The sequence below is a fragment of the Malurus melanocephalus genome, unplaced genomic scaffold (assembly GCF_030028575.1).
Source record: "Malurus melanocephalus ecotype Western Australia unplaced genomic scaffold, MMel_1.1 scaffold_376, whole genome shotgun sequence".
In the NCBI taxonomy this organism is placed as follows: domain Eukaryota; kingdom Metazoa; phylum Chordata; class Aves; order Passeriformes; family Maluridae; genus Malurus; species Malurus melanocephalus.
Genome location: NW_026623608.1, coordinates 660,132 through 683,822, shown reverse-complemented (window position 1 = coordinate 683,822; position 23,691 = coordinate 660,132). Strand labels below are relative to the sequence as shown.

General features: G+C 41.0%; 1 protein-coding gene across 7 annotated transcripts in view; it reads left to right on the top strand.

The window, feature by feature from the left end:
* The window catches only part of BCAS3 (BCAS3 microtubule associated cell migration factor), a 268,699-nt gene that overhangs the window by 48,074 nt on the left and 196,934 nt on the right, over nucleotides 1–23,691 (top strand). For all 7 annotated transcript variants that reach the window (XR_008966176.1, XM_057378799.1, XM_057378798.1 and 4 more), the window contains exons 8-9: nucleotides 58–322; nucleotides 15,570–15,720. Coding sequence is in view for 6 of the 7 variants with exons in the window: in XM_057378799.1 (XP_057234782.1) it covers nucleotides 58–322; nucleotides 15,570–15,720 (416 nt within the window). In the remaining variant the exon portion in view is untranslated. The remainder of the gene's footprint in view (nucleotides 1–57; nucleotides 323–15,569; nucleotides 15,721–23,691) is intronic.

Genomic DNA, 23,691 nt, shown 5'->3' with positions numbered 1-23,691 from the left:
TTTAAGCCACACCATCGATGTTGGTGGCCTCACTGCCGTGTCCCCCCTGTTTTGCAGGTCCAGGACATCTCRTTCAGCCACGACTGCCGCTGGGTGGTGGTGAGCACTCTGAGAGGCACATCCCACGTTTTCCCCATCAATCCATACGGGGGCCAGCCCTGTGTCAGGACACACATGTCCCCCCGTGTTGTCAACCGCATGAGCCGCTTCCAGAAGAGCGCGGGGCTGGAGGAGATCGAGCAGGAGCTGAGCTCCAAACAGGGTGGACGCTGCAGCCCCGTGCCCGGCCTGTCCAGCAGCCCCTCTGGCTCTCCTCTCCATGGTAAATCCACTTTATTCCTTCTTTTCATCGTGAAAAAATAGAATTTCATAAAATAAGATCCTGTAGATACTGTGGAAAATATGTGATGTATGCAGATAGAGCAGGAGTGAGCCAAGGTGGGAGCCTTCACAAAGACAGTTCTGGTTTTGCAGCTYGCTTCAGTAAATGATGCTATCGCAGGTGTGTTAATGATTTCCACTCTAAACTGAAAGGTTGGGCATCTTTAGGTTTGCAGTTCTGTTTTCCTGCAGCACACAGTAATCTGGTCTGTATTCAAAGAATTTCACTGCCTAAAATCAGCCTTGATGAGCACAAAGCACTTCTGGATGTCTACAATAAATACTGCTCWAGGAGAGGTGTGGAATGAGGCAGTGGGGAGCTGATGGCACAGAATTTTGTCCCCTTTTTGTGTGTGTGTGGGAACAATATGACAAATTATATGAAAAGGTAAAAAAATCTGTAAGAATGGATCTTTCCATCCTGCTCCTGTGGTAGATGTGCCTTGGGGAAACTCAATGGGGAGCCTTAAAAATATTCAAAAGTTGTCATTGTCACAGCTTCTCCAGTTTTGTCCTTTCTGCCWTTCTCTTTCATAAGATGTGTGCTTGAGCTGCTTTGTTTGGATTCMGGATTTGCTGCATCCTCGTGCCTCCTTTCTGTTGAGACTAAGTCACAACTTCCATGGGAGTGGGAGTTTGAATAGCAGTTTGTTTGGGGTAGGCACCCTTTTATCCAGACTGAGTCCTAAAAATGGCCAGGAACAGTCCCTGTTCTCTAATTATGAGCAGGATTAGGAGAGCTTGTGAAAGCCCAGCTCTGTGCTGGGCTTCCTGCTATAGAGAGAACCTTTGTGGGATTTCTGAATCAAAGGCACTGCTTTATGACTTGTGGATTATTTAGGGAACCAGACTTGTCTCAGAGACAGCCTCTGTATTTTCTCCTTTCTTTGGGCTTCTCCGAACAAAGGTTTGTTCGTGGCTGTTCTGGAGCCATCCTCTTCTGCCTGGAGCCACTGGAAGGCACCCAAAATGTGCTCTGAACTTTCTTCCTCCTTGGAGACACTTGTGTTTCACTTCCTCTCATCTCTGTRCAGCAGCTCAGCCTGGAACAGTCCAGGGAGTGCTCTAAAGGTTTGCTGTGGCACATCCAACCCCTTTTAAGTGTGGACATCATGGAGAGGAGAGGAAGGAGCTGTCAATTTGTGTGGCTTTCACCCAGCCAATTCTATTTTCTGTCGAGGGAGATTGCAGTGAGTTGTTGCCTTCACAGCACTGTGAGGTCCATTTGAAGTTTTGAATAGATCTGACACTTTTTAAAAAGAGGAATCAGCAGTTTGGGGATGCTCAGTGGTGGAGGCAGGAGACAGGGATGCATGGATGARTCTCTGAGAGAAAGGCAGCAGAATTTTGGGGAGTGTCCCAAGAGTTCTGAGGCTTCAGTTTGCATGATAATAAATCAGATTTCTTTCAATCTCTGTGCAGTCATCACTGTTTGAAAATTAGCTACAATCAGCTCCATTGGAAGCTGAGAATTAAGGCAGGATGGTGATTTTGATTCCTGCAGGATTTCACACAGATTGTGCTCAGCACTCCCTCATTGAATTTGGACACATGCTAAGACTTGTGTTGGTAACTTACAAAACTCCATCTGAAAGTTTTCCATGAGAAATTGGTGGGAATTGAGTAGAGGATTTAGCAGAGATGTCTTAGAAAAAAATATTAGGGGAAAAAAAATATAATAGTTGTGTTTGAAAGAGTCCATTTGGTAAAATATTGTAATATTTTCAGTAATTTTATTGCTGCTTTTCTCATTTCAGTAATCTTTCAGTTCCTCTGGCTGAAGGCAGGCAGGATATTGAACCCTRTTCTAAGCTTTTTATAAAAAGCCATTTATCATCAACTTGCAAAAAACCCCTGAAGTTCAGAGCGACTTTCAGCAGAGGAATTGTGAGTGTGTGTGTGTGTTTGTGGCAGCTGGATTAGCCAGAGCCCGATGATTATTTTAATTTGTGAGCTAAGATGTGTTTATTCAGATTGTAACAGCTCCCTACCATATTATAATGTTAAATTATTGTTGTTTGGAGGAGTCTCGGCAGTCTGGTGACAGAAGTGTAAACGAGCACTCGAAACAGAAAAGAGCAGTTCTGGGTTTAATTCTTTGCTTTACTTCTGCAGCCCTTGTTGAGTTTTATTCAGCTGATTTTGCCTGTCAGCTTTCTGCTGTGTGACAACAGGAATAACCTCTGTTTTCCCCACGTGTGGAATGAGTTTAATTTGGTAGCTTTCTTCAAGAAGAATAACTGTTATAGTCCCTAATCAGCCCTCGAAGTGCAGCTGATTATAAAGGAAATAAAACCAAAGAGCACGTCCTGGAGAGCAGCACGAGGTGTTGATTAAGTGACTGATTCAGAGGAGATTGTGGCAAACGGCAGGACTTTTCTGTGTGAAGCCATGTCAGCACGATATTCCTCTTACATCTTTTCCAATCTAGAAAATTTTCAGTAAATCCGAAGTTAAAACAAGCTGCTGTTAATCCTTCTGCTGATATTCCTTTTGCATTACAAAACCATTGCTACAACCTTAGGCAAAAAGGCTGCACTGGCTTATCTTCCCTTTTGATTAGAAACCGTAAGTTATTGATGGGAACTCGTGATTGGCTTTTGTTCCTGTAAATATTTTCAGAGTTGGGGCTCTGCCGTATTTTTCTCGCTTGTTTTTTTGCCTCCTGGTTTGGAAACGAAACGSTTTTCTGTGTATATAGTAGCAAGGCAATCTATTTACATTGTGTCGGAGCACCCCAGCACTGTTTACCCACACAATGTCAGCTTTACTGGGGGTAGGGATGATTTCATTTCCAAGTGAATCATCCTTCGCCTTTGTTCTTTTGGGCAGAGTGAAGTAAACTGTTGAATAGAGGATGATGAAGGGATGTTTCCTTTGCACCTTTTACAGCCGACAGAGATTTTGTTTGGGCTGCTCTGTCTGTTAACCCAGCGAGGTTGTATTTTTGTCATTCCCTTGGATTGCCTGAGCGTGTTGTCAGGAATATTTGAGTTAGGTTGGGATCCTTTTATGGGCTTTTACTATTATAAGACTATTACAGCATGGYTTGGTCGTGGGGGTGAACATTAGGGTAAAATACAGCCTGAGGTGACCTTTTTACTTGTGAAAAATGGGGTTTGTGGTCCTTACCTGTGTCACAGGTGAACCATAAGGACTGAGGGATGAGTAATTAAAGCAGAACCATGTTCTTGGTGATTCAAACCTCTCCCTGTTCTCTACAGGACACCAAAATGTGAATAACAAGGAGCATTTAGCTTTTAAAATGTAATGTTTTACTTGGAAAGTTGAAAACTATATATATCTTATTAATTCTGCAAATTATGATTTACAGAACTTACTTACAGAATTTATTGTCGTTAATTCTTGCACCACCAGTAAGTGAAATAAAGTCCCTGTAGCTCAGCTCGCAGGTTTTCTCTGTTGTTGGCTGCAGGAATTTCCAGTACCAGAACAAATAATATCCAGTAAGTTAACATTGGATCTACAGCTACACATCCACACCTACTAAAAATATTCCATAATAATATGATACTCTCTGAATTTGTCTTGCATTTCATTGGGGATTGAAGTATGTATTTATTTGCCAAAAAACTGTTCATAGTACRCCGTGGTTCTGTTTCAGATTTAATACCGATGCTGGGATGGAGTATATAAATTTAGAATTATGAAAAAGCCATGTTGTTCTTGATACAGCGCATTCAGGCTTGTATTTATCTCTTTATAAATATTTTAGTATGGCACGTTTTTCATTGCAAAATCTTTCCCAAGTTTAAAAATCAAAAGGTTTTCTCTCGCTTTTCCTTTATTTGTCACAATCRCAACATGATTAAAATCCGAGCATAAAACTGCAAGTTTGATAAACATGSAGCCTGAGATGCTTTACATATTTTCACGTTACTTTTCACTATTTCCCAGAGTGAAACTCCTTTTACTAGAAGAATTCTTATGGGAAAGCAGAGTTGAAAGGACTGACATCATCAGCCCTTCCTGAAAAACAGATTGGTTTCCTTTAAGTAACACTCACTTAAGAAACCACCTATTTAGAGAGAGGCAGACAAAAATAGTTTCAAAGAAAATTAACTGTCTAATAACTTAAAGCACTGGAGGGCAGTTCCTTCACGGAGTTTAACGTGAAATGCTATGAACACGAGGTGAAAACGACTTTTCAAAACTCTCTATTAACTCTAATTTTTCTCTTCGTAGCCTCGCACGATAAAAGCAATTTGCGTGAAAACAGCAAAGTAAGCCGCAGTTTTAACGTGATTTTAACACTCCTATGGTGTCACTGCCGTGTTTGTCCGCAGCGGAGAAACTCGGCTCTTTTAAAATTTAAGTTTTCGATGGAATAATTCGGGATAATTTTTTTTTGTGAGCCCCGTTTTTAGCGCGGTTTCTTTCCCCCGCCGGGTCCCCGAGCGCGGCCGGCAGGGGGCGCCCTCCCCCCGGCCACGGCGCCTCAGGCGGGGCCGGCCCTCAGCGGGGACGCGGCGCGGAACAAACGGCGGCGATCAGGGGATAAAAACCCTCTCCTTTTCATTAAAACAGACACTGAGCTGTTCGTGTAAACGTACAGGTGATAAATATACGGTATTTGTTTGAAAATATAAACCCTCCGTGTTCGTTGTGCCGCCTGAAGCACCGAGTGATTCTCTTCGCGCGCTCACCTGAAGTTTCTCGCCACGGTTTTAAGGCAGTTGGGAAAAAACAAAATTGGTTTAACTGGTGGGAACTTTCTGCTAATGACTTTTAGAGGCTTTTCTGGGATGATTCCTTCTTTCTGGAGCAGTCCTGGCACTGGTGAGGGAAGTGCTCAGAGGAAGCCCAGGTCCCACTTTTCCAGGGCTGGGAGAAGAGGTGGGAAGAGCTGGAATCATCAATTTGGGAATCAGCCAGCAGCTCACAGAGAGATGTGTTTGCTGTGTTTTAGTTGCCTTTTTCCCCCCACCTCTCCTCTTTTTTTTTTTATTTTTTTTATTTTTTTGGTAGAGAATCAGTGGAGTGAGAGAAGTGGGTGGTGTATTTTGGATAGTTTCTGAAGTGGAAGGAAAAGATCCATTCCCTTCAGATAAGTAGGGAAGCAGACTGATAAATTCTGTCACGAGGGAAGTTCGTGTCTGTACATCAAGTGTTTCAGAAGCAGCTTTTTGTAAACAGCGTGGATCGAAGACTGGGGCAGATACACGTTTGCCTTGAGAAGTTTTGAAAATTCTGGATAGATTGAAAATTGAAGGAGACGGACATCAGAAGGGAATTGCAGCTCTGGAGACARGGAGTGTAAAAAATCTATGAGTGAGTGATTTAGCACAGCAAAGGCTGTAGCAGCGGTCAGAGCAAACAGTTTTGGAAAGGCTGTGGGTAGACAGGCAGAGGGGAAATAATCGGCAGCGCACAGGAGACCACGATGGCAGAGATGGATCACGAGGTGAAGGGAAGGGAGAAGGCAGAGAGGAGTGGGATTACCACAGCTGTGAGCGTCCCACTGAAGTTTTCCTGTCAAGATGGATGATTTCAGTCTTGGTAATGTCAAATGGAAGGAAATTTTGAGAAGGTCAAGTGCTGATGTGTCAGAGTCAGGTACTGAGGGAGTCCRAGAAGTGGTAACTGGAATTTTAAAGTGTTTATCTGAAAATGACTTAGTGAATGACAGTTTGGAATTTTATGGTTATTTCAGTTGTTCCTTCGATTACTCCCTCTTAGTTTACAGTAAACCCATGTTTTTCCATCCGCAAATCTCCCCAGTTAACCAGGTACATAAAAGGCAGGCTGGYGCATTTCCTTCTCGTACACTGCAAGTGGTAACGACATCCTGCAGCTGATGCAGCGCTTTGATCGAGTTTTGCAGTTGCCAATTGGAAATTGATAAATAATGATATTAATGATCCATGAGAAGGAATGTACTCGATTTTATGTCTTCTCRGTGTGCTTTATGTGTAAGTGCAGAGGGCTGGTTGAGTGTGATCAGCATAAAAGCCATCACTAGGATTGAACTTTGGAATAACAGTCCAGCTGAAAWGAGTTGGTCACTCCTGCACCACTGAAGGAGTGATGCAGGAAAGATTCTCTGYATGGTTCATGTCCAAAGCACAAAGGGGGAAAGGCTGGAATTAGGTCAGGAGAAGAGTGAACTAGCACAGGGGAAGCATTGCAGTCCAGACATTTGTCATTGGGTCAAGGAATGTAAGTGGTTCAAGGGAGCTGCCATCAAAGAAATGACAAAAAGTAGCTTTGCTCACCTGATACAAGCCTGTAATATGTTGGATCAGAAGGTGAGAAAGTAGGATCTAGAGTTTTTCAAGAGACAGTATCAGCTGAAGGAGGAGGTTTAAGTATGGAGGGTGTTGCATGACAGGAGAGGGTTGGTGTGAGGGAAGGTGAAAGCATGTGAAGCTCAGTGTTTGTAACCAACRGGGGGAAGGAATGGGACAAGAGCTGGTGGGAACAATCATTTTATCTGATGGACRTGCTGAGTTCAAGCCCAAACACTTCTGCTTCCCCTGGCAATGGGTATTCTGGGAATCCAAGGCTGCTCCCTCATGTCTACAGCCTGAATCTGACTCCCTGTCTATATGATTGGTGATGGATTATGCAGTGAATGGGTGTTGCCCTTGTTGCCCTTTTTTTTCCAGTTTATTATTCTTAAGTAAGGCATTTAATCAACTCTGCATCTTTGGTAGCCTGAAAAATGTAAACACTTTATGGAAAGAAACGTAAGCATGAAGATTAGAAATAAAATATACTTCTATCTTTTAAAAGGTTTATCTTTACCCGTGAATATGCTGATGGAGCTTATTCTTTTTTGCTTAGTCCTTGTGGGCTGTTAAAATCAGTTGCTTTTTCCCATCTCAAGGAAATGCATCTTTGACACTTCTCATGACCTGAGTCACGATGCTGTCACGGAGCCAGAAAACATCCTCAACGGTCATGGGTAAAAGAGCAGGGCTGCCGAGGGTGTGTGCTGGGTGCAAGAGGGACAGATTGCTATGGTTTGCTTTAGTTCCTATTCTATGGGTGTCTCAGACAAGCCATTTATTATAATTACTCATGGATATTATTATCAACTTCTCAAATGCAGTGATTGTCAAGGCACTTTTTTTTTCCCTGCATAACTTGGGATAAATACCGTATATTCAACCTGTATTGAATTCAGATGCTAAAACATTTGTTCTTACAGTTGCAACTGGGGGGGAAATAAGGCAGAGATAGAAATGTTGGGATTAAAAAATCACAGATGGATTAACATGTAGTTTGTCATCAATATTAAATTATAGTAAGCTCAGCCCTTTGGATAAGGGGCTGCCATTAAACTTTCCCTATCTCCTCACCAAACACATCTACACACAGAGATGTTCTTCAGAAATTCCCAGCCCAGTCATTTTGCAGTTTCTCAGACAGGCTGATTTTCTGACTGTGCTGTCAGAAAAAAAAAAAATTGAGTTTATAAAGATGATTTTATTCTGTATCATTTGGAAGAGAATTCCGAGACACCAAAATATTCCAAAGTTTACAATGCTTTAGCATGTTGGAGTCATCCCTGAAAGAAGGCTTTGAATTGRAATCTGTGCTGATCTGAATTATGATGGATAGACACGACAAGGGGCAGCAATAGTACATTCTTGTTTTCTCAAGCGCTTCATCATTCACCAGCAGACAGTGTTAGCAAAATTCCCATGTGCAAGAAATGGGAGCAACAGAGTCTCTCCACAGCGCCGGAGGCTGCCTGCACGATAACCTCATTAGTGCAGTGTTAGTCTGAGCTCACAGAGTCCTGTCCTCTCAACAGTTTGCAAACTCAAGCCCAGTGCTGTGGTAGCCACAGCCTCTGGCCCAGGGCTGGCTCGCAGCCACATGATGTTGAGGATGGCTCTGCTCCTCGTGTTTGCTTGCAGAAGTTCCATAGCTACACCCGTAGCAGTTACAAAGAACTAATCTTGCACTCTTCCCATCTGTGGAGAGTTGAAGGTGCAAGATCTGTTTCAAAGAGGATGGACTCAGCGCTGTGCCTGGCCTTGTGGAGATGACCCAGGAGCAAGTTGGCCATTTCGGCTGATTTGGCTGGGAGCATCACCAGGAACAGCCCGGCTGAAGTGTTTGATTTGGCTGATTTGGCTGGGAACACCACCAGGAACAGCCCAGGTGAAGCGTTTGATTTGGTTGATTTGGTTGATTTGGCTGATTTGGCTGATTTGGCTGGGAATACCACCAGGAACAGCTCGGCTGAAGCGTTTGATTTGGCTGATTTGGTTGATTTGGTTGATTTGGCTGATTTGGCTGGGAACACCAGCAGTAACAGCCCAGCTGAAGCATTGCTGCCGCTGCCCGCACAAAGTCTGGAGCCAACAGCTGGCAAACCAGTTTGGTTGGGTTTATTTTGAGTTTTGCCCATAAATGGACTTGAGCCTTGCACCAACAGTATTTTTAGTTAAATGGGTCCTGAAAGATGATTATTATGCCAGACTTGTGTGTGTGKTGGTGGAGGGATTGTTTTCCCAGGAAATGCCACAAGACACCTTTATTGTCCAGCTCTTTGAGCAGTTTTAGCACATCAAACTTGGTACAAAAATGAGGAGGCAAAACAGCAAGTGAAGAAGCAGATACTTGTGTCAGATTTTCAAGGAGTTACTCTTTCACAAGGCAGTTGACACTGTTGGTGTCCCCACAGCTGTTGTGAGAGGTGTCATGGGACCCAAGACATTGTTACTGTGCTGGCCGAATGGTTTCCTCTCCTTTTTCATTCCTCTGCACTGTCAGTGTAACTTCTTTTCCCTACAGAAATGAAAAATTACACACGGAGGTAGGAGAAATGACCAGCCCTAGATCACTATAAATGATAAGTTCAAATCCTAGGTAGAGCTTGAGGGTGGAACTGTTCTTTCATGATCTGTCTTTGGCCAGGTAGAGGCACAGGCAGCCAAGGAGTTGTGGGAGGTTCTTCTCTGCTGAGGATAAGAGCAGATTTTGGGGTATCAGTGAGTGGGACACTTTAAAACTGAGTGACAAAGTTTCTGAAATTGAAGATAGTAGAAAAACTCCAGAAGGAGGAAGGGAGTGTTRTGAGGCCRTGTTCACATTCTGAGTGGATGATGCTGAAGTTCAAGGAGCTCGGGTGACAGGGCAGGGGACTCTGTCCCAGCAGTGACTGAGACACTTGGGCTGGCGCTTGCACATCTCAGCACAGCAGTCTTAGGAGCTGTCACCATCACATGCCTTGCCTGGATGCAAACAGAGAGCAAGCTCTGCTTTCTTAGGACAAYCGTGAGATCTAGTGCAGCTGTGTTTCCAAAGGTTCCATATCAAACGGATTTAAATGTTACAAAAACAACTGGCTGCGTTGTTTTCTCCCATCCTTTCCAATGGAAGCAAGATAGTGATGGATTTAGCTCTGAGTAGCTACACRATTTGTGTATACATGCAGTAGCTAAAACATAATATTCCTCCTTTAATGGGTCTAATTGTACTGGAAATATTGAGGGTTAGGGTGTGAAATGAGTTTAAATTTGATAGGACACAATTCAAGGAAATGGCAATGTAACTTTAATTGAGAGGCGATCGTTAACTAAAATAATTAGYTTCCTGACTTTTTCTAGGAAAATGTCTAACATTTTACAAAGAAAGATAACACATGTTGGACTGAAGAAAACAAAACAAGAAAGCAAAATCCCACTTTGGCAGYAATTAGGGCTCGTGGTGCTGGGTGTGTTTGCTGTGCTGTTAGTGAGTTTGTCAGGCTCTTCCAAGGACTCCGTGAGCCAGCATTGCTTCCGCTGGGTTCTCTGCTCGGGTCACAAGGCAGCGTTTCTCACCAGGGCGCTGCTGTTTCCTCTTCCGACTGTAGTAGATTACAGATTATACTGGAACATGTCTGAGAAAAGGTCAGGAAYGAGGGTGAAAGTCTTGGAACTGAAGCTGGGAAGCTTTCCATTCTCATCCGGGAAACTTTTTGTRTTGAATAAAAAGCAAAGCAAAATAAACCACCACATCCATGACACTTCTGTTTTTCCTGCCATTTTTTTGCCTGCCAGTTAGAAAGGATTTTATTTCCCTTGCATTATACAATTAGGGAATGTTTAGCTGAGGAATCCTCATTGTTACACGAAACAGAAATAATGGCCAAACATGGTTCATTTTCCTGTAACTTGGCCTCCATATGATTGCATAGCCCCGAGTTACTGCATTTTTATTTACCAAATTATAGATGTTTATATGTAGYGTTAATGTCAGTAGACTACGTGGTACCCTTTGAAATGGAGTCTGTTAAATACTGGGAGATATAAAAGCTAATCAAGTGGGGTTTGAGTTTTAATGACACTGCATTACTAAGCTTTTGGTACTGGAGTAATGGAAGAGAAATGGAAAAAATCAACATAGAAGCATTTTATTATAAGGGTGAGAGGTGCTTGATACCACTTTAGTTTTTCAAATAAAGTGTATAGAGAAACTAAAATCCTTCTGATCATTACTTTCCTATCAGAAAAAAATGTTTAGGCCAAGTTCTCTTTTCTTTGCTTGCTGACACAGTGGAGTTTCTTTACACCAAAGAAAATCCTGCAGCACTTGCAGACATGCCATACACATGCTGAAATTCAGTGGGTAAAAGGGTTTAGTTTCAGTTTGGTGATAAGTTGCTTTTTACATCCTTTAGGTGTGAGGGTGTAGTTTTGGTTTTAAGCTTGGCTGTGCTAGATTCAARCTCGGTTTAAATCGGGTAAGAAGTGATTTGGCTGCATTAATGTGGATCTGTGGGTGGACTAAAGCACAGAGARCAGGGCTGCATCCACATCATTCTTACAGGATCCCATTAAGTMTTTTTGCCACACTTTTGCTGCTGAATGCCATCCTTGGGCTGGGGAATATTCCAGCCAAATKCCAAGCAGCATTTGGACATGTAATTCTGTCATTAGTAGTGCCAAAAATCAGCGTGTTTCTCCTCAGAGATGATCTCTGACAGCACTGCCCTCAAGTGCTCCACTCAAACACTGACCAATTTGAAATCTGGCCTGCATTCATCAAGGCTCTTAGTTGATCAGAAGAGGACATGTAACTGTATTAATTGCTTTCAGTTGATTGATTGCTTTTTGAACAGTGYTAGAAGCCTGCAAGTCTTCAACATTTTCCCCTTGATGTAGCTTTCCTTTTTTATCCAAAAATACAGTTTGAAAACTTAAAGTATGATTCGATCAAACGTTTAAATCTCACATTCAGGCCTGAAGAGTAACTTATGYAAATCAAATAACCATAAGTAAAATTTTAGCTGTTGATAAATTGCCTTTGCAATGGTGGAAGTGTGTGGAGAGCTGAGGGTGTCTCTGCCCAGAGGTTGAGGAGGGGAGCGATGCCGTGGGACCACGAATTTGTCCGGCTGTACCTGGGAGCTGCTCCTGATGGCTTTTCCACAGATGTCCAGCTTTGTCAAAAACCACTAAATCTTGTGAMGTTTATTTTCTTTATAGCATCTGTGTTTTATAATGGTGCTTTTAATTTGTTTTTTCTTTGTCTGCTGGGATTTCTTTTGTCCGGCACTTTCAGGCCTCCCTTTTTTCCTCGCTGGAAGTGAGTCTGTTTGTGATGGCTGGTTTGGGAATACAGCTCAGCCTGCTCGTCCCTCCCTCTGACAACAAAGCCCATTGTTTTTTTCTTTCTTCACTTTTATCCTCAACTTAATCCATTTTTCCTTTGAGTGTCAGCRGAATAAAATGTCTGGAAAAGCGTGGCTCAGGTTTTGGGGGGATCAGATGGTGGTGGTGTTGCAGACTGTCAGCAAACAGGTCCAAAATCAGAACCATGGATTGGGTTTTCCATGTCTCAGTAGGCAACATTTATCCACTGAAGGGTCCACTTGCAAACAAACTTGTCAGACTGCAGAGCCACAGCATCCTCAGCTTTTTGGAAGTTCCTTAGTAAAATTAATGAGACATTTGCCAGCCTAAATTTGCTTTTGTATTCCATGCACAGCTGTGATATGAAAATCCCCCCATGGCAGCCCATGGAAAGACAAATACWTGAGCCTGTGTCTTGCACAGGGTCCTGAGGGCTCTGGGTGATTACCAAAAGTGCCTCCCTGCTTGGGATGCTCCACTGGAAATGATCCTTGAGTGGACCTCTTTGCCATTGGGATGATTGTTTGCAATGAAAGTTTTCCTGGAGTAGCAGTGGGATGAAATCTGTGTGTGTCAAATCTACAGCCATTTACAGTTAAATGCACTGTCCACATGTCRGGAGGTAACTTGAGTTCAGGTTCTGCTGGATGAAAAATATTGGATATTTCTACTCGACTTAAACTTGGGCTTATTTGTTGCTTGTCCTTTGACAGTGAATCAACAATGGCTTGAGCTGTAGCAATAATGTTGATGCTTGACTGCATTCTTTGTGCTCTTTTGGCCCGATCCGACAGCCCTGTGCACACACAACTCCTGTTTGCTGCTGCAGTTTCCTACTTGGAAGGGCTGCAGGAATGGAAGGGTAATTTTTCGGATTCCTGTACGGATAGAGCAGCACACCAGAAAATYAGGGGGTTTTCTTTAACCTTAATCATCCACACCATCTTAATGCTGTTATAGTCAGATTTTCAAAAACAACTTTCCTGTCAGGGATAATTTCTCTCCTTTTTATAGCATTCCAACTTTTAGTTTTTGGCTGATATCACTTTTAATTAYGTTTTTTGCAGTTAAGCAACTGACTGTTGCAGCAGAAAATGCAGGTTGGCAGGCAATGGTTATTGTGACATATGTTTGGTATTTACAGCTTTTCCATTTGTCACAGCAGAATTTTTTTATCATGTTTGTGCTGTGAAGTGCTGTGCGTTATGAGGTCGGGTTTAGTTAATTTTTTATTGAGGGTTGTATACATAGATTAAGCTATACTTCCAAAAACATAGTTACAAATTAAATGCTTGTCCTCCTGAATGTTTTTTGCGTTTCTTTTTCAAAGAAGAATAATCTTAAATTTTAGCCCCTTTCCAAGTCTCTTTTACACATTTTCATTCTTTCTTTATAGTTTAGTTAGTTTAGTACTTTTTCTTTGTTTAATTATATTTTCTTATATGTGAGTCTAAAAATTTGTAAGATGATGTTCCCACAATTAATAAAAAACTCTGAAAGGGTGAGTTAATCCTGCAGTTTTCTGAGTATCCCTAACTGCCGTGGGATTCCTCAATTTGTATGGGCACTCATCCTTGTGTAGGATGGATGTCTGTAAATTCCTCATTTCTCTGCATGCAAATATTCCATTGAGTCAGCTGAAGGATTTGCATAAGGAAAACCACGTGAATTTGGGATCGGAGGGCACTGGGACATTAAATGTGCCTTGAGAGGGGAGAGGGGCTGTTCCTTTGGATCAGTGTCTCAGAGTTAATCATTATATTCTGAACAAGTTAAAAAAAAAACAAATTACAGACATTTGCAGYCCCCTCAGTGGATACTGTCAGTGTTTGCTGTGCCCATGTGGATCCTAGGGAATATGGGARAGGGAAACACTTCCAGAGAGACCTTGATTGCAGGAACAGTAAATAATTAGACAATAATTCACAGAACTATTCTTACGCCTTCCTGCAAGAAGCAAAAATGCATTATTAAACTCATCTTAAAAAAAATTAATTGCATCTCAGTCTTATTTAAAACTGAGCTGGGTTTTTTTTTTTTTTTTTTTCCATTTTCCCTTTTCTTTTTATTCCAAGTTGGTGCAGGAAAATTGCTATTAATGAAATCTGCTCTCTGGGAACTTCAATAGGCTTGTTCTTCATTAAAGGCATGCTATTTCTCTTAAAACGTATTGATGGATGCTCAGGCCACRTACTTACCCCAAAATACACTTTGTAATTTCATCATTTCTGTTATTGTGCTTCTTTGAGATGCAGAGGTCTGGGGATTTTGCAGAAAAACCCAAATAAAACCACTGAGCTTACAGTTATATAGTATTAAAAGAAGGGTGAAGGAAACCTTGAGTGTCTTTAGGATGATGAGACATTCATTAAGATTTTTCCGCCTTCCTTTTCCTATTTTCAATCCCTCTGAAGTACCATTAAAGCTTTTCAGGCAGCTTCCTGTGAGAAACCCTTTGCTGTGCTGTTTTTCTTCCTTGAAAAAAGGTGGCTGCTCTTGAGGCAGATTGTATGGATTTGGCCTGGGATTTGTATAATATCTGTGTAGAATGCATCGGTTGTTTAGGAACCTAATTCCCAATATGGTTCCCTTTTGATTAAGAACAAAGCCAGCGTTTCACAGCATTATAGGAACACAGAAAAACAAGTTAATGATCTAAACCTTTTAATTCATGGTTGCTTGTCTATTTAAAGTACTTTTGATTCTGCWATAAACAGACTGGCCCCTTTTTTTGTTTAACTTCTTTCTTTGGTTTCTTCACATTTCTTTCTTTACTGTCCATGAAATTTGGAGCTAGTTTCCTTTTCCAAGTGAAGAATGAAAGGTTGTGACTACAGAGTGATACAGCGAGTAAGAAAGCGTATCCAAACTGGGCGTCCATCCAGCACAGACCTCTTTGAAACCAGCTAAATTTAGGGTTGTTGAGGCTTTTTTTGATATGTTTTCCCTTTCCTATTTTTTTCAGTACCTATGTTTCATTTTCTTCTTTTTGAGTGAATATGAAATTTGTTACTTTTTTGATACTTTCTTGATTTTTACATCTAGTTTGGCGTGGCTTTATTTGATGTAGTTACTTGATATTTTCCTCCAGTCTGAGTTCTGCAGATGATTATTCTGCGTGTCTTTATCCATCGAGACAACAAAAGCGACCTTTTCAGGACTTCCAATTACCAACACTGTATGTGGTACTTTAGGAAAATAATTCCCTTCCAGATACTTCTTTTTTTTTTTTTTTTTCAAATAGAGAATTGGAATCCAGAGTTTGTCCTTCAAATTGAACTCGAAAACTTTTCCGTGAACAAAACTGCCAAGCAAGCAGCAGCAGCAGGAATAATTTCCCTTGCATGGAAAGGAATCCTTCCTTATCCCCATTTATAAAATTAGTATTTGCTGCTTCCATTGTAATTTATTCATTATCTGAAATGAAGATTAAATTTTTAGATGTTTTCTTTTTTTACCACAGAAACTCATTACTTCTTTTTCTCTTTTTTTTTTCTTTTACTTTTTGATCTTATTTCAAGCAGATGTAGCAATGAYTAATGAAGAAAAAAATTCCAATAATGTGTTTTATTACATCTCTATCCCATCAAGGTAAATTGAACAGCCAAGACACTTACAATAACTTCACAAACAACAATCCCGGCAATCCTCGGCTCCTGCCTCTCCCAAGCCTGACTGTGGTGTTGCCTCTTGCTCAAATCAAGCAGCCAATGACATTAGGGACCATCACCAAACGCACAGGGTAAGTGGCACAAACCTTTCTTAACCTTTATGATTCATGTGGARATCATTTGTGTTATTAGTGAGAATTAGTTTTATTCCGTGTTTTTCATTTCAGTGTATGGAATTTAATGGCAGAAGGGGGGTGGGGGGAAAAGGAGGCTGAAAACCAACACCAGATAAGTGAATATAATCTGAAAACAAACCTCTGTAAATTCAGGAATATTCATTTGGGTGGGTCAGGAGAAGTTTTCACACCAGGAATTGGAATGAAACACAAGCAGAGCTGTATTCAATCAGAACAAAATATGGTTTTACTTTTTTTTCTAAGTTTGTTTATTTTGATTTCCARCCTTTTCAAGCAGAAATGATTTTTGACCATCAGAGCTGGAAATACAGTAAGCCAGGTTGAGCAGAAATGCAAAACTTAATCCTGCTGTTTTCTTGACCTTGTTTTTCCTCTGTTGCACTGTTCTGGACTGGGTAATTCACGTGTGGATTTCCACTCCAGAGCCAGCTGCACTTTGGTACTTCTCATGTGCCATGATAAAGCACTTCAAAATATTTGTTGGGAAAAGTTCCTCTAAATACACATATAATTACTAAGAAGATTTTATGAGTTTCATAAACCATAGCAATTTTGAATTAATTGATACTTTCCAACAGCTGATAATTTTCTCTTGCTAAATTTGAAACTTTTTTTAATCTCAATTAAAGCTACAGAGTGATGATTACATTTTTCCTCTCTCATTTTCTGCTTGTTTGAATTCCTGAATATTTTCTAGTTAAAAATCTGATYGATCCATTAGTTTACAGAGGGCTTTTATATTTTTAAGGAAAGTAGATGGAGCATGGCATGTGGCTGGACAAAACAACTGAGAGTCCTACAGCTTCCTAACATTTTCCTGCATTTTGGCAAACACAGGCACTGCCTCCCTTGCTTCAGTGCTTTTTTGCTCAAACCCTGCTCGTGAGGTGAATTTTCCCTTGTGTTTCATGAACCGGGAATTATTTTCCAGGCGAGARCTCACGGATATTCCCTCTCTCCCTGAGTAATTCCCATATTCTGTGCTTGAGCATTCAGGACACCCTGTAAAATGCTGTAAAATACTGTTGGGTGTGCTGGGTGTGCATGCTGACAGTCAGAAGCTGAGCTGTGTGTCCGTACATGTCTGTCCAACAATCCGCTCCTGCCCGTGCCGTGAAACGGGAATTTCACGGCGCTTGTTGAGCCAAATCGCGAGCCACGAACGCGCAGTCGCCCCCAGCACAGAGCCTGCCTGGGGAGAAATTCCTGAACTTCACAGATAATTGTAAATGGAACTTAGTTGGAGGGTCATGGTGAGGTTTAGCTTCCTCCACACACGCATTTCACTGGCTTATTTTTGTCATTTTAGTTTTCCGCTCGTGGTTTAAACACAGGTGAGGGAAAAAGACTGTGCTACTGCTCAGGTGAATTTAGGAAGCCTGTCCAGGTGAGATCCTGGAGGAGGGAAGGGAAGTGGGATCAAGGGAGGTTGTCACAGGGCAGGAAATCACAGTTCCTCCAAGAGGGGAAATACCAAAAATGTGACTTGCGAAATGTGGCCAGTGAAGGACAGAAATGKTAAATGTGGGCTCTCAGAACTGGAACAGAAGCTTAGAACCAGGTGGGACACAGCAGAGAAAGAAATTAMAAMTTCACCTGAGGGCCTGCCASRGGAGGGAGGTGATAGGAGCAGTGARGAGAAGGATTTGGAAAAAAGCTCTTGGTTTACAATAGWAATTAATGTAAAATTCATTACAAAGGTTTCCTTAATGCTGTGGTGATGCCAGCAAATCTTTCTAAAATTATTGCAACTGTAGTAAGTCTGCAATATTTTATTTAATGTTTTATTCTTAAACATAAGCATATTCGGAGTGTTCATATTCATAGTTTTCCGGTAAATTATACTATTCACAGACTGTCTCTGTTCCATTTTATGTAATTTTTAAAACTAATTAAATTTAAAATGCTCAGTGAGGCTTATGTAAGGGGGGAAAACAACAGTCATGGGAAATACCCTGCTGTGTAAATAGAGTTTTCATGAATGAGGATCATAATTTTCAGCACAGCCCACGTAGCCTTGTAAAGCTAAGCCGAGAGCTTCCTTCATTTGTTCTGCATCCAAAATATTTGATGAAAGTACACAAAATTAACATGAAAAGCTGTTATTTATAAAGCAGGGATTTAAGAGGAATGCCTAGGATCCAAGAAGCCTGGCATGCCTAAAATGACCAAATTGAGACAGCAGCCTTAACTTAAACCTCCAGGGGGCAAAGCGTGTGTTTAACATATTTAACATCTGCCCTCATATTTCTGCAAACACATAGCACTGGAAGTCTGTGCAGTGTAATATTTCGACAGGACAGGGACCATCTGCCTCGCTGGGAGAAGTGGAGGAGGCATGTATTACTGCAAATGGCAAAAGACAGATGTATTTACACCTACATGGTCAGCACCTCTAAGCGCTGCTCCGAGGAAACAAGGCTCTTCCTTGGGAGCAGCTGCTGAACCTTGCGATTGTGCAGCGATCGCAGAAGGAGCTCGGCATCACTCGGCTTTTCCAGCCTCTGCTCAGCCGCCCTCAGAGCAGATTCCTCTCCCCGTGCTTGTGACTTTTAAAGAATTAAAAATTTAATGGGTTGCAGCACATTTTTCTAAAAGGAAAGAAAGCGAGGCTAAAATACCGTATAATTAGAGGGCTGGATTTGTCTGTTTTATTTGCTTTTAACATTGGCTGCTTTAATATTAAATCTTCGTGAAGTCTTGTAGGTTTTATTAACCAAAAAGTCAAGTTGGGGTTTGTTCTGCCGGTATCCAAGACAGCAAAATATTTTCCAGGTACTGAAAGGACTGATCAGTGCTCTTAATATCATGTGTCTGGAGCAGAGCTGCAAAGCATGTCAKGTTGCTTGACAGGTGGAATGGCAGTAAATTTTTTAAAAGTGYTCCCTGTAGCCCTATGGGAATGAAAGACCGAGTCTGGAATTGTGTCATGACCGTGCTGTTCATCACAGATACTTTTTTTCCCCTGCAAACATGTAGATTTTGGAACACTTTCTGATCAGTGCCTGCTTTCAGTACAGGTCCCATTGTCAGCACGAGGCCTTTTGGAGCATCCCCTCTGCCTTCCATCGCTGTCCTTCCCTCCTTCCCTGCCCTCTGCTTCTTCCCTCACTTTTTCAAGTCTCCCATTGTAATTTCCGCACCTTCATCAAGCACTTAATTTTTGTCCCTACATTTTGTCATCCCATTGACTGGCTTTCCTGTAGTTTGTGCTGTCAGCACATTCTGAGGAGCAGGGAGGCTTTCCCAGAGGGGCTCTAACACTAATGAGTGAGGAAGCTTCTGATGTTTTAAAGATTAGGGGGGGATGCAAGACAGCACAAGAGCTGGAATTAATAAGTCTTTCTATATCCATGCCTCAGTTTCCCTCTCAAAATTTTGATACTAATGTTGGATTCCTTGTCAAGGCTGGTGAATGGGTGAATTCATTGCTCATTTACAAAGAGCTTATAGATTTGAAAGGGGAAAAGCTGTATGATCCATCTCGTTGTCTATGAAAGGCAGTGAATAAGAACATTCTAGAAGTCAGCTTTGTGCTCTGCAGTAGCTCCAAAAGTGTTCCCTGTGTTTGTGGAATGAGTTGAAATTGTTTCCAGTGGGGACATGGATGAGCTGCAATGGGAAGGGGGGAAAGAAAAGATACAATAATTGCCCCAAAAGAAAAACKGTTGTCAAAGTTGGCTCCTCTGACAGCAGCATTTGTTTTATCTCCCTCCAGGGACACGGTCATTATATTTGTATCATACTGCACTCCCCAATCCATCCTCGCTGAGTGAGGATGGAACCTGCATTAGCTGGGTCTTGTCAAAACACAGAAATCCAGTGTGCCTTACAGGAAAGGGATAAACCTTGTTTTTTTTCCAGCCAGGAGATTTAGGTAGTGTATTTTTAAACATGAAACTCTATCCCTTCTTCATCCCATCCCTCATTCCACCCTCAGTGAGGAAGGGGGAAGTAGGTAAAGTGTCTGATGCAATCTCATCATTTTAATTTTCTGTGCACAGAAAGTCACTGATGTCTGTTGAGTTTATTTTGTGTCAGAGAGCTTCATCTATCCCAGGGTCAACTACTGCAGCAAACAAAAATCAGGAATGCAAAATCATCATGTTATGGTACAATTAATTAGAAAAAAATAACTGTAAAAGTAGTAAAAAAGAGTAAAGCTGAACAATTCAGCACAATTGTCTGAAGCCAGACATTCCCTTTCTGGTACATTTCTCAGATGTGTTTTATGTCACCTTTAGTTTTTATAGCATATTTTGATAATAAAGCAACTGCTGTAATGATTTGGAMTTGATAATAAATGCAATTATTTGCACTAAAGTTTGTTCAGGTGCCACTGTTTGTGGAGATTCTTGATATGGCAATGTACCATGTTGAGGTTTAGAAAAATGCCTATTACCCAGCTTATTAAAAGCTTAAACAGTTTTATTAAACATAATAAAATGAAATCAAAGTGTTTCAGTTTTTAATTCGCTAAAACTCAGAATCAGGTAAGAAACTGCAAAAATTCTGTCACAACTTTGACTCGTGAATCATCTTCATTCCATAATTTCCTTTGGAATTTCTCCCTAGCTCTGGGAAATGGGAACCTGGGTGAGTTTTTGCTTTGGCATTGCTCTCTTGCTGTCACCGAGCRCAGCCATCTGGTGCTGTCTCTTCAAGGTTGGGTTATCCTGTAATTTGTGGATTCTCTCTCGCTCTCAATTAGCATTCCATCCATATTATGTGTAGGAAATAGTGGCAAACAATTGCTTATATAAATATCAGAGGGAAAAAATGGTCATCTTTAAAGAAATTAGGTCTCGTGAACACAAAGGAAATACTAAGTTGGTTTTCTCACACTTAAAGCTTTTTACTAAGGCTGATGTAGTCATTATATTTTCTTCATGACACAAAAATTTCTGTCAATTTCCATCCATTTTCTATCCAAAACCAACCAAACAAAACCTTCAGTTGAAGCATGAGTCCACCTGAGCCAATTTGTAATTAAAATCAAGAGAATTTGTTAATTTGCAAGTACAGTCAGGTCAATATAACATGTTGTGGAAAAAGAAAAAGTCTGTGTTGTCTTCTGAAAYGTTCTGATGGGCTCAGCTAAGTGTCATTTGCCTGAGGTTTGCACACAGAGCAACTGAGGCAGAGAAGAAAAAATAAGTGTCCAAAACATCCATAATCATCATTTAGAAATGTAGTTCTGAGCTCCCAGACAGATCTGACCACTCTCCAATGACTCTTTGAATTTACACTCAATACATTGTACGTTTTAAATTGTCTTGGCTTTGGGTTATGCAGGAGATTTAGCTTTCAATTAAATATTTAAGCAGTGCAATAGTGCTGGCCTCATCTTCTAGACTGGCCTTTGACTTGGGGACTGGATRTGTTGACTTTATAGAAGATCATACAGTTCAGACAATTTAATTGGGTTTTATCCCTGTTCAAAGATGATGTGTTAGGTCTAGAGGGGTAGTTGATTCTACCAAATGAACTCTGTCCCCCAAAATGTTAACCAAACATTTATTAAACACAAAAAGTTAAAGGCTAGTCCCTTATACAGAACTCAAAAATGTTTTTGTCCTCTATACTAACTAAAAATAAGGGTTTTTTTTCTGTAATACTTCATTCTTTATTGGATTTTTGCATCTTTGCATGTTGAAGACTGTATGTCTTAGGTTTGTACCTTCACCTGAATGTTTTTTGAGAGAATCCCTTCATTCATTGATGTTGTGCTCATGTCAGATTTAGTTCACTGAATTCTTTTTTATCAGGCTGGTATCCTTTTAATTGTGTGAGTCTATGGCTGAGTGCTTTATACAGTGCTGGACCTTTCCTGGTAATTCACTGCCTGAAAATAYTTCACCTTTTCAACTACCCAGAACTTACTGCTGAATCAGAGTATGAAAAGAAAATGGGACCATTGGCATTTACAAAATCAATTATTCAGAGATTTTGTGGATGATGCTACATCCCAAATGAGACTCAAAGAAGCCTTAGCACACGAGTAGCTCTAAATCTGCCTCCTGTTGCTCCTTTCCAGATTTTATGCAAATGTCACTATGGCAATGGCTTTTTAAAGGGAGATATCCACTAAAACACCCTCAGGTTAATGGGGGTGATACTTTAAACACTTTCCACTGGGYAAAATACTTGAACAAAACATCAAATCAAATCATGGTGTAAATTGTTGGGTGACCAAAAGCGCTCAGCTCTAGATCTGGTTTGAGCATCAGATACATTTGGAGTGAGTTAGGCCTCACTTTCCTGCATCTGTGCAAGCTTTTAACAGGGGGGAAGAATATTTCTGGGTCAAACAGTTGAATTTCATGGTGTGTTTCTGTCCTAGCAAAAGGCTGAGTAATTGTCCTGAAAAGATTAGGATTGCACCTGTTGGTTTTATCTGACCTTCTCTCTGTAAATTTGCCAAACTGCCCCAGTGAGCATTTCAGTGTTTCACAGAAAACCCCCTCTACTGATTGATTGATTGATTGATTGATTGATTGATCGATTAATGCTCACTCCAATAGCTGCTGTAGGCTCAGCTTTGGCAGCAGAGCTGAGGCTGGAGCCCTGAGCTGTTCCTAATCCCAGTTCTAACCCCAAGCCCGGCTTGCACTGATGCGCCCCGTGGGTCCCAGCATGCAGAGCCCTCCCTCCAACCTTCACCTCCGGGACTGTGCCTGGCAGGGTCTCAGCTCCTCCAGGGCACCAGCAAGGGCTCTAAACAAGGATTTTGTTCACTTTCTGCATTAATCTTAACAGCATGATATAAGTGTACTTGTTGGGAATTGAGTTCTCATCTAATTTCTGTGCATTTTTCCCCTTTCCGTGAAGACCTTACCTGTTTGGAGCAGGATGTTTTTCCATAAAAGCTCCCTGGTGAGTTCCCAGTTCAAACCCAGCATGCCTATACTCCATTTGCTGTCCTTGCTGAAAATAACTCTGTGCTTAGACGTTTTAATTTTGGATTAATTTTTTGTTTTCGTTTGTTTACCTGCATGGCTGATCCATAGGTTTCCACCCACATAATTTCACTTTTGAACTATGGATGCGTGTTCACCATCGAGCATTGCAAAGAAATGAATTCACTTTTTTTTTTCCTTTTTACCTTTGAGAGTGCATTTAATTTTTAAGTAGCAGGGAAATTGAAAAAATAAATTATTTCTAAGTGGGCAGAAATGATTGCAATATCTTTCCAAACAAGACTTTTTTTTTTTTTTTTCTATATTGCTTCCTTTATTATTGTAGCACTAAGTTGCTTACAGACAGAAAACATCGATGATGACCTCTGGAAAATAAGCCAGATTAGCAGTGAGTAGGCAGTAAAGTACTGCAATGAGAGGTGAAGCAGTAAAATGGGCACTGAAAAGAAAGAAAAGCTGATTACTCTGGACAAGAGAAAATCACAGAATGGTCTGGGTTGAAAGGGACCTTCAAGATCATCTCGTTCAAATATGGGAAACTGTTAGGTTAAAATTGGAATATTTTCAATAAAAGGGCACTTCATATTAATGTGAAAACTTGCAGTATGTTATAAGAATATAGACAATAGAAAAAGCAAGATTTAACAATTTTTTTGGTGTTTTGGGCAGTGCTGCATCACCTCAGTCACCACTTTGTAATGGGGTTAGGCTTAGGTGCTGGAAATTGTGGATAAGAATGGAAGAAGTAGGAGCACCTTAGAAAATGTATAAATTTTCAGCTAGGAATTTTTTTGTTTGTTTTTGAGGTTTTTTGGTGGGTTTGGGATTTTCTCTGTGTTTTTAATTTAACTAAGGCTACCCATTAACTCTGCATATCAGTGTTACAATATTCATACACGGCTCTTGTTTTGATCTAAAAGTTGTCTCCACATGTCTCTATCAAAATATTTTCAGCAAAAGAACTTGTGGAGAGATTGGGGGACAC